Source organism: Phlebotomus argentipes, unplaced genomic scaffold (genome assembly GCF_947086385.1).
Source record: "Phlebotomus argentipes unplaced genomic scaffold, Phlebotomus argentipes genome assembly scaffold_4, whole genome shotgun sequence".
Lineage (NCBI taxonomy): Eukaryota > Metazoa > Arthropoda > Insecta > Diptera > Psychodidae > Phlebotomus > Phlebotomus argentipes.
Window position 1 is genome coordinate 5,983,177 of NW_026776174.1, and position 10,663 is coordinate 5,993,839.

The 10,663-nt window shown below is 46.6% G+C and overlaps 2 protein-coding genes across 2 annotated transcripts; one reads left to right on the forward strand and one right to left on the reverse strand.

The window, feature by feature from the left end:
• The first annotated feature begins 47 nt into the window (after nucleotides 1-47).
• LOC132257884 (eIF-2-alpha kinase GCN2) lies at nucleotides 48-9,829 on the forward strand. The gene is made up of 7 exons (XM_059754929.1): nucleotides 48-212; nucleotides 273-436; nucleotides 521-2,666; nucleotides 2,948-3,364; nucleotides 3,424-3,541; nucleotides 3,610-5,125; nucleotides 9,430-9,829. Exons 1-7 carry the CDS (start codon nucleotides 156-158, stop codon nucleotides 9,560-9,562), a joined length of 4,551 nt encoding a protein of 1,516 aa, XP_059610912.1. The 5' UTR covers nucleotides 48-155; the 3' UTR covers nucleotides 9,563-9,829.
• LOC132257885 (uncharacterized) lies at nucleotides 6,867-9,141 on the reverse strand. Its single transcript, XM_059754930.1, has 2 exons — nucleotides 8,934-9,141; nucleotides 6,867-8,848 (listed from the first exon to the last, which is right to left on the reverse strand). Exons 1-2 carry the CDS (start codon nucleotides 8,993-8,995, stop codon nucleotides 7,576-7,578), a joined length of 1,335 nt encoding a protein of 444 aa, XP_059610913.1. The 5' UTR covers nucleotides 8,996-9,141; the 3' UTR covers nucleotides 6,867-7,575.
• Nucleotides 9,830-10,663: the final 834 nt, after the last annotated feature.

The following is a 10,663-nucleotide window of genomic DNA, read 5'->3' on the forward strand; positions in this document are numbered from 1 at the left end:
CAGTCTAATAGAAAATCCAATAAGATTCTCAGTCGGGTTGTTACCGTGTTGCTGGTGGTTTGGAGTGGAAAATGTAGAGCCGGAGAGGCACATTTTCCGGCCTTTTGCGCACTTTTCTCTCTATTTTTCCCTCCAGCAGTGTGTTTTGGAATGCCATGGCATCGAAGCAGAGCAATCGCGACAGACAAGACAGTGAATTCGAGGTGATTCAGGTGAGAAAGTCTCATGCAATCCTCCAGGAGGTTTTCTCACTCTTCCGGAACTTGTTTCAGTCGATCTTCGGCCAGGACGTTGAGGATTTGCGCGAGAAGGGACAAGGATGGAAGCCGCTGGACTTGAAGCTGACACTCACGCCCCTGATGGGATCCTCAGGAGCCACAGAAGCTCACGTCCGGACAACCCTTCACATCATATGCACAGCCAAGTACCCCAAAATGTGAGCCTGTGTGGGCGCAAATCGATCCCACTAATGGTGTTTTCGTGTTCTCGATAAGCTAAGATAATCTCTGTGTCTCGACAGATCGCCCAAATTGGCTCTAGAAGATAGCAAAGGCCTCTCGGATGTGCTCATTGAGGATCTGCTGAAGAGCCTGCAGAAGCAGGCAGTGGAGCTGAAGGGCGAGGTGATGGTGTTCGAGCTGGCCGAGACAGTGCGTGCCTTTCTGCACCAGCACAACAAACCGCCTCCGGGAAGCTTTTACGACGAAATGCTGATGCAGAAGCTGAAGCGCGACCAAGAGCGGCTTAATTGCCAGCGCATGAAGGAGGATCAGGAGCAGCAGGCGCTGAAGGATGAGGTGAATAAGCGCAAAGAGATGCTGAAGCACGAGTCGCGCATGCGGAAGGACACCAGGAGGAGTATTAGTGAGTCCAGCCCGACTCACCATGGAACGCCCACCTCGTCGGACGTGTCGGAGTCCTCTTGGCCACACTTCCGCAGCTACATGTATCCCAACGAGTGCACTGACCACCGCAAGTCAGAGATCATCTACTTCCGGGGCGCCGGAAGGCAGATACAGAAGGGCTGTTGTCTGGGACACTCGCAGAAGGGCTGCGTCGCGTACTCCGGCATCGATCTGGAGACTGGACAGCTGCTCTACATCACGGAGTGGAACATCAAGTACAGTCGGTTCGAAGCTAAGGGCGCCGATGGCAAGGCCGATGAGATAATAGGGAATATCGAGAAACTGGTGGCGAATCTCTCGCAGCTGCGGCACAAGAATCTGATTAGCTACGAGTGCGTGCTGTGCATGAAGAAGAAGGAGGGCATTCTCGTGTACTTGGTGCAGGATTTCGTCCTCGGTACGAGTATCTGCACGATCTCTGGCACACTGGGATGGTGCGCCGAGGGCGCCAGTATGGTGGCTAAGGGCGTGCTGGACGCAATCATATTCCTGCACAACAATTCCGTCTTCCACAATCATCTGCTGGACACGACAGTTTTCATGGACAACACTGGAACTATCAGAGTAACGGATTTCGCACTCGTGCCGTACTTGCAGGAACTTATCGGCTGCTCAAGTCCCACAAAGAGCGATCTTCCCGCTATGGGCGCTCTGCTGGAGGCTCTTTTGCCCACGCACACGTCAAACATGCGAGACTACATCGAGAGATGTAAATCGGATAGGACTCTAAGTGCAGTTGAACTCCTGCCGCACCCTTTTCTGCAACCGGTGCTCTTCAGCGATGCCGGTGGAGTGGAAAATACTGTGGCTGCAATTGTTGCGCCGCCAAGAGAGCGTCAGGAACTTCATTCCACAATCTCCACTGTCCAGTCGCGGCTGCAGAATGAGTTTGAGTTCCTGCAGTTCCTGGGCAAGGGCGCCTATGGCGATGTACTGAAGGTGCGCAACATTCTGGACAACAGGCAGTACGCCATCAAGAGAATCCCGCTGACGGCGCGGAACAAGCAGCTGTACAAGAAGATCCGGCGAGAAGTGGAGCTCCTCTCGAGGCTTAATCACGAGAATGTCGTGCGATACTACAACAGCTGGATAGAAATTGGCCTGCCGAGTGATGACTTTGGCCAGGACAAGCTCGCCGGCGGAGATTTCAGCATCAGCATCCCCGAGAGCAAGAAACAGGCGCAACTGGAGTCCTCCTCAGAGTCCTCGAGCGACTCCAGTGACTGGATCAACTACATGCCCAACGCCACAGCGGATCTCAGCGATGGCATTGAGTTCGTCAACTCGGACGGTGAGTGCGTGGAAGTGGAGGACTTCGGGGATGAGAGTGTCTCGAGGGCACGGCCGGAATCACGCAAGTCGCCGCACTTTGAGAATCAATTCATGTACATTCAGATGGAGTTCTGCGAGAAGAGCACACTTCGCACGGCGATTGACGCTGGCCTGGGCAGTGACACGGATCGCCTCTGGCGCCTCTTCCGCGAGATCGCCGAGGGACTGTCACATATCCACCAACAGGGCATGATTCATAGAGATCTGAAGCCTGTTAATATCTTCTTGGACTCGCGCGATCAGGTGAAGATTGGGGACTTTGGCTTGGCCACGACGAGCTTCCTGGCGCTGCAGAGCCAGGAGCAGAATGCCTCGAACACACTTACGCAGTCGGACATGGGAGACACGCTGACGGGACGCGTCGGAACAGCGCTGTATGTGGCGCCAGAGCTCATGGGAAATGCCTCAAAGTCCACTTACAATCTCAAGGTGAGTGAATTTTAACAATTTTCCGCTAAAAGCTTTCTCATTGAATTTGAGAAAGCTTCCATTGGAGTTGTAGGAGAACATAGATAAGATATGAATGAATCTAGAAATTGGGTTGATGTAACAACAATCATGTTATTCAATGCTCTTTTATGCTAAATTGTGGATTTTAGATGAAAGTTGGACAAAAGAAAGAATCATAGCAACTATGAAGAAATTCTCTGATTTAAACATATTTGATCGAATTCGACTTTAGACATTCTTTCTTGCCTTTTGTCTTCTAGGTTGATCTCTATTCGCTCGGAATCATTCTCTTCGAGATGAGCATCCCAGCTTTTGACACAGCCATGGAACGCGTGAAGACCATCGCAGCGCTGAGATCTCCTGCAATTGTCTTTCCAGACTTCATGACCAAGGATAAGAAGTACTCTCAACACATTCAAGTGGTTCAGTGGCTTCTGAATCACGACCCGGCAAAACGACCGTCATCTGAGGAGCTCCTGACGTCAGATCTTGTGCCGCCTGCGCGACTGGAGGCGACAGAACTGCAGGAGATGCTGCGGAATGTCCTGGCCAATCCGCAGAGTCGCACGTACAAACATCTGGTGTCGCGGTGCCTCTCTCAGCAGAGCGACACAGTGCTGGAGCTCACATATCACTTGGGTTTGGTTCCCATTTCCACCACGATGGAGTTCGTCAAGGTGAAATTGTGATTTATCTAAAAATCTGTGCGGTTCGATCAACTCTGATGCGCTTTCAGGGAAAAATTCTAAATGTTTTCAAGAGGCACGGAGGAATAGAGGTGATTACGCCACTGCTGACGCCACTGGGGAAGGGCCACCCACACACAAACTCTGTAAAATTGATGACACATTCCGGTGAGTGGAAATTCCTGCAATTCACTGGGGCAAAAGCACTCTCTAGACTTCTGTTGTGCTCTTTGCAGGAAGTGTTGTTTACCTGCCTTATGATTTTCGGCGGCCTTTCGCGAGTCATGTAGCAGTGAATGGGATCACATCAATCAGGCGCTACTCAATTGGTCGGGTGTATCGCGAGAAGAAAGTGTTCAACTTCCATCCCAAGCAACTCTATGAGTGTGCTTTTGACATTATATCGCAGAATACGGGAAACTTCCTGCTGGACGCCGAAATAATCTCGGTGGCTTATGAGATTTCAATGGAATTGACGGTGCTGCGGGAGAAGAATGTCTTCTTCCGGCTGAATCACACGAGTCTCTTGCGCGCCATTCTCCTTCACTGCAACGTGCCGAAAGACAAGCAGCACACACTCTTCGTGGCCATTCAGGACTTCATGGAGTCCAAACTAGCCAAATTCCAGCTCACGTCAACGATTAACAGTATCTTCGCCAGCGCAAAGCACAATGCGAATATGCTGATTGATTTGCTGGTCACAGAATCACCGCTTGGCGGTCCGCGTGGCAGCATCAATGGCAGTGCGCTGAGGTCTCTGGTCAAGGGGCGCGGAGAGGCGGCTGCGCTGGCGAAGGGAGCAATTCGCGAGCTGGAATCTGTGGTGCAGTTGGTACAGGGAATGGGTGTGTCGTGTCCGATGATCCTGCAGCCGGGATTGTCGATAGGCTTCGACAGAGCGCGCTCGGGTGGAATTGTGTGGCAAATGGTGGCGGAACTGAAGAAGTCGCGCAAGCGAGGACCGGACGTTCTGGCCGTTGGCGGGCGATACGACGATCTCCTGGCGGACTTCCAGAAATCGGGCTCTGGCTGTGGAATTATCATGCCACCCAAGAATATCTGTGGCGTTGGATTCTCTTTTGCAATTGACAAACTCGTGAATTGCCTGAGCTCCAATCCCACCAGCGAGTATCGCTCCATCGACGTGGTGCTGTGCGTGACTGGCTATCGTCCACCGATTCAGGATGTCACGCAAATCCTGCGCTGTCTGTGGACGATGGACATCAAGAGTGGCATCGTGGAGGCCTGCAATCAGGAGGAGGCCGAACAGTCAGCCAAAGATCTGGGCGCCGCGCATGTAATCCTGCTGGGCGAGGGTGGAACGTTTAGGGTGAGCTCGTGGGACAACAGGATCTTCAAGGATCAGCAAGTGAGTCGAGCTGAGCTGATGGATTATCTGCAAAAGATACGAAATCCACCTGAAAACAACCTCAGCGACAGCTTCAATTCCTCCCAGATGAACATGAGTGCGGGCAACGCGAGCGTGAAGGGTAACAATTCGTCGTGCTTCACGAATATTGAGGTGTTTTTCATGACAATCGAGAAGATGGCCAGTCACGCGAAGAAGCGCATCGAGAATCAGCTGCTGCAACTCATGGCCAGCACGCTGAAGCTCTTCGCGAAGAAGGAGAGAATCCGCGTGTACGCCGTCGATCTGCCGATGAGTGCCTTAGGACTCTTCGTGGGAACTCTGGATCCACGAGATTTTGCCACACGTCCGACAGATGATGAGATTCCCAGGATCATCGAGAGGTGAGTCAATCTTTCTTTACTATTGTGAACTTCGCTTCTTATAATCGGGCAAGGAAAATGAATGACTTTAAATAGCGTGAAGAACGATATTTATTCAAGAAAAAGAAAAACCATAAATTCATAAGTAATACAAAAGGTGATAAGATATTGGAAATGAAGTTTTCAAGTAACCTTCTTATTATTCAGTAGATTTGGGGTGGAACATAAAGTTGTGAAAATTAACGAAAATTCATACGAGTACTTCATATTAAGTGTTAAAGAGAACAAGATAATCTTTATCGTGATGAAAGATTGAATTATTTGTGAAGTTTCTTCTTAATAATTGTATAACGCACGAATCCTTGGGCATCCGGAAGCATTTCCTGCAATGTGATGTTCTTGTGTTTGGCGGCCACAAGTTTTGCCCATTGCATGTCGAAGTCGCCTTGAATCGCGTAAAATTCCCTCCTTTTGTCCTTGGAGCACAAGAAAGTATTCAGCACATGATCAAATGTTGCTTCAAAGATCTCCTGGCTTTTGCGAAATTCAGTAGAATCAACCAATCCGGGCGTAATTTTCGATCTAATACCCTCCAGCAAGGATTTGTCCAGGGCCTTAAAGTTGATTACCACATCATAGATCTCGTTGAGCATCTTGGTCTCCTGCTTGACCTCTGGAACTTCGCCCAAATACATACGAGCCACATCAAGATAATCTGTAGCATCCCTGTAACACTCTCGCAAACGCCAGGCTCGGCAGGCATGAAGACAGATTTTTCCCTTGAGAATATTTTCAGCAGGAACTCCAGTGTCCGTCAACTTTGCAGTGTAGGTCAGGAGCGCCGCGGCCGGTTCGTGAAGCCCAATCTTGACCAAAGTCATGCCGCAATTGAGACCCATCTTCACAAGAAGTTGCATTCGCTGATCATTTTCTTCTTTGGTCGTGGCCATGACATTCATCAGCAGAAGCAGAGAACTGATGTATTCGAAGGCAGCAGCACGATAGAATCCAGCGGAAAACGCTTCTTTTCCCTTCTCACGAAACTCCTGAACAGCAATGAGAGCCTGACTGAAGTGGCTGCGCATTCGAATTTCCTCCTTCTTCGTTATTGGCGTGGCCACAGACATGATCTCAATCTCCACGAGAACATTCTTGAAATTATCGGGATGATAGGCATTCCCTTCTTCCGCGTACAGACGCGGGATGATGAAGCGCGCCTTCTCTTGATTGCGCATTGTGCGCACGGCCTTCTCAAATCCCGGCAAGACTCCCATATTCCTGCCCAGGACGAACACAAATGGCTCCTGGGTGAGATACGATGTATCGGTTAATCCCGAATCTCCCTCAGTGAACGTTGAAAAATGGACGCCAACCATCTTTTCATTCTGCAACACTTCTCCAAATCCTTCAGACAGAGTTTTCTTGAACATTCCATTTCCCAAGTCCGTCATCTCGAGGCGCAGCTCATTGAAGTTCTTATTTGTCACAAATTCGCGCTTTAACTTCTCTATATAGAATTTAGTAACGAAAGTAACTTTCACGGCACTTGGCTTCATCTTGATCATTCGACTCTCAAGAAGGGGCTTCCCCGTATATACTCTGCAAAGAAACGCATAAAATTACCATTTTATTGTCAAGTTATCGTTCAATTCGTCTTTAAAAGGTTTACTTACGGCACCATCCAATTCATTGCCAGTGTCTCAAGAAAGCTCTTCATTTCTCCGGAGAAATTCATTTTCGCAGTTTCAAGAAACTTAAGAGAAAACCAATGCGATTACGCAAGTTCGCAATCGACTACACACTGCAATGGACTCCTTTTTCACTTTGCAGTGTCTTTCGACGTGCGTTGAATTTTCACACGAAGATTTTGGCAACACTTTTTGACCCGACTTTTAAAAAGCAACGATCTGCAGCAAAATTTCCACTCACTTTTTGATGCCCGTTTTCCAACTATTTCTGCTCGATTGTCCATCGACAGCCAGAGTCGATCTACTCGATATGATTTTGGCTGAATCAACAGAATATTGAATCGCTATTTCGAATTCCATCTTCTTGGCCGCAATTTGTTTATTTATTATTATTATTATTAGTTTTGTTTACGAGTTGTTTATCACGTTCGTCACATTCATCACAGAAGGGCTCGAAGAGTTCATCAAGACTTGAATTGAATTTCACAGAATAGTGCTGAAAATTCTATCAAAAAATGAGTCACAGCGTTTACAATCTTTACTTATAGGATAAGAATAAGAAGCTCACAAGAAAATGTGAATAATCAACTTCCAGTGAAAGTGAAGTGAATGAATCATTTTTGGAAAAAAAAGATAAAGAATTGATTGATGAGGAACAGTGATTTATTCAAGAAAAATAGCGCCAATTCATAAAAACACATTTCATGATTGATAATATGAAGTTATAGCAATTAATGAAAGCAATGAACGTGATAAGAAATTTGTCCATTGTTCGAAGTCCAGTTACTTCTTCGTGACAACATATCGCACATAATTCAGCTCCTCATTTAGATGCACTTTGAGTTTGATCCTCTTGTACTTGGTGGCCACGTCTTTTGCCCATTCAATGTCGAAGTTGCCGTGAACCGCAAAAAATTCCCTCTTGTTGTCCTTGGAACGCATGAAATCCTTCAGCATGGGGTCAAAAAGATCCTCAAAGAACTTTTGACTCTTGCTCAATGCAATAGGCGCCTCACTTCTGGGATACTTCGACTTGAACATATCGGAAATGGGTTTGTCGAGGGCAATAAGAGTCATGTATGTGTTGTAGAACTTGCGGAGTTCTTCGTGTTCTGCCTTGATTTCCGGAATGTCGCCCAAATAGTTGCGAGCTCTATAGAAATACTCCGTGGCTTCCTTGTTTTCGCGCTGCCAGCTCAATCGGAAAGCCCGGCAAGCATGAAGGCAGATCTTTCCCTTGAGGGTGTCTTCAGCTGGAACTCCATTGTCCGTTAAGGCATAAGCAAGATGCAGCACTGCTGAAGAAGGATCGTAAATGCCAATCTTGTTGAATGCTATGCCACAGTTGAGACACATTTGTACAAGAAGCTGCAGCCGTTGGTCGTTCTCTGAATGATTCTGAGCGATACTGTTCATAAGCAGGAGCAAAATACTGATGTATTCGAAGGCAGCAGCACGATAGAATCCAGCGGAAAACGCAGCTTTTCCCTTCCGACGAAGCTCTCGAATAGCGTCTAAAGCCATATTAAAGTTCGTCAAAAGACGGATTTTCTCATTCTCTGGTATATGCGTCGCCACTCTGACAATTTCAATCTCCACGAATTCATCCTTGAGATTATCGGGATCTTCAGCAATCGCTCCTTGGCTGTACATGCGCGGAATGATGAAGTGCGCCTTCTCTTGATTACGCATTGTGCGCACGGCCTTCTCAAATCCCGGCAACAAGTCCTTTTCCTTACCCAGGACGAAGATAACTGGTTCCTGGGCGAGATACGATGAATTGCTGAGTGTTGCATTGCCTTCTTTGTAGCTGGAGAAATGCAATGTGACCATTTTGTTGTTCTGCAGTACATCTCCGAATCCTTCAGTCAGAGTTTTCTTGAACAGTCCATTTCCCAAGTCCGTCATCTCGCGGCGCAGCTCATTGAAGCTCTTCTCCGGTATGAACTCACGCTCGAGGTTGTCCAAAAAGAAGGCTGTTATCACTTTCGGCTTTGGCGTTTGCGAAGACATCCTATGCAGCCGGCCTTCAACAAAAGGCTTCCCCATATATCCACTGTGTTATTGAAAATATTGCGGATATATTGGAATTTTCATCAGTGTTTCAACCGTTTCAACGCATTTTCCACAGGTTTACTTACGGCACATCCCAGGTGTTAGAAAAACTCTCCAAAATATCATTCAATTCCTTGAATAAGTCCATTTTTACTGCTGCGAGAATGTCAAGAAATTCAAGGGAAAAAACACCAGACAACTCCACAAATGGACAAATGGACGCAATGGATTCTCCACCAATCTGCAGTGTCTTTCGCTGTGCGCTAGTTTTTTCGTCACAGTTGGCAACACTTTTCGACCAGATTCAAAAAGTAACAATTTTGAATAGATTTTCACTCTTAACTCTTCGACGTCGATTTTTCATCAAAGCTGTAAATGAAACTCCGCTCGATATTTTTTCAGTGCATAATTTGATGTCTATCACAATTCACAATCGGTGGTGAAATTTTTATTGGTTACATTTAGCAGAAAAATAGAGAATATGTATACATATTTTTGCCAATTTTTGATAGTGTTTATAAATATTTAACTACCCATTGTTTACCAAGACATTTTTTATGCTTTTCCGCATGTTGCTGATAGGTTTCCCCGCCTCAAGAAGTACATCACGTCTCTCTATGACGAGGTGATGGATGAGCTTGCCGAGCCACGGAGAACCTACTCCATCATTGGAATCTACAGCATCCCAGATTTGGGCTATAGATTTATAGTGTGATTGCGAGAGAAGCAATGAGGCGATAACCAAGGGGTCGATCAAAGAATTCGAATATTTTACTACTTGCTTTATCACTAGAATTGTAATAAAAATCACTGAATTTATTATTTTTATTAGAGCTTCCTTTGAGGACATGCCAAAAGTGGAGTTTGGAGTTGTGAACCCATTGAGAGAAGGTTTAACAATGAATTGAGATTTGTAGATTAATGTGAGAGACAGTTGAAATGTACAAAAGCGTGATAAGATGAAGAGAAGTGGAAATAAAAGGGCGAAAGCTCGAGAGAGAGAGTCCATCTGTTGTGAGGTAGAGCTTTGGGTGTGCGCGCGCACCGAAAGCTCCCCGTCATATGGAAGGTATTTGAACCCTCAGCGGGAGTTATGGACCATCCTCTGGTTTTCGGTTAAATGCAGACTTTTGTGCCACAACTCAGCTCAGTATCAAGTTCAGCATGGAGCGACAAGCACCTCAGCGGACGCTTCAGACGCCACTTGAGAGTGGTCATCTCTAAGTTGCATTTCTACCTGAAGAGACCAGTTGAGGAGAGAGCAAAGGTTTTGCGGATTTGAGACGGAGAAAAGGGAGAACAATAGTTGATAAAATTCAGCGCTTTTTTAACACTCACAATAAGAGAAAATCTCGTTAAAAAATCTATTTTTAAAAACACATTAAAAAAAATTGGAAAGTGTGCTTTAGGAGAGGGCAAAAGAAAGGACGATATTTTGAAAGTTGTTTAGTGTGTGTGTGCAATTTGCTGATATCCTGAGACTCTTGAATACAATAAAATCAGTGACTTTTCATGCTGACCCTTTTCCATAATATTAGTATAACTCTAGTGTGTATACTGTAAATTTACACTTGTAATATTTTTACTGGGGAAAGAGGCAAAGATGGAAATCGGTAGTGAGATGTTTTCCATGGCTCTGGCGCTCAAGCTGCAGAAGAGCACTCCACCAACTCCGGATGTGGCTTCGCTGAGGCTGGCCGAGCCCATGATCAGGGGATCCTACAACACGGACTGGGACACATCGTCAGATGTAAGTTTTTAGCACTGCCTTTCAGCATCCTGACACATCCTTTCACACCCTTCCTGATGCAATGCT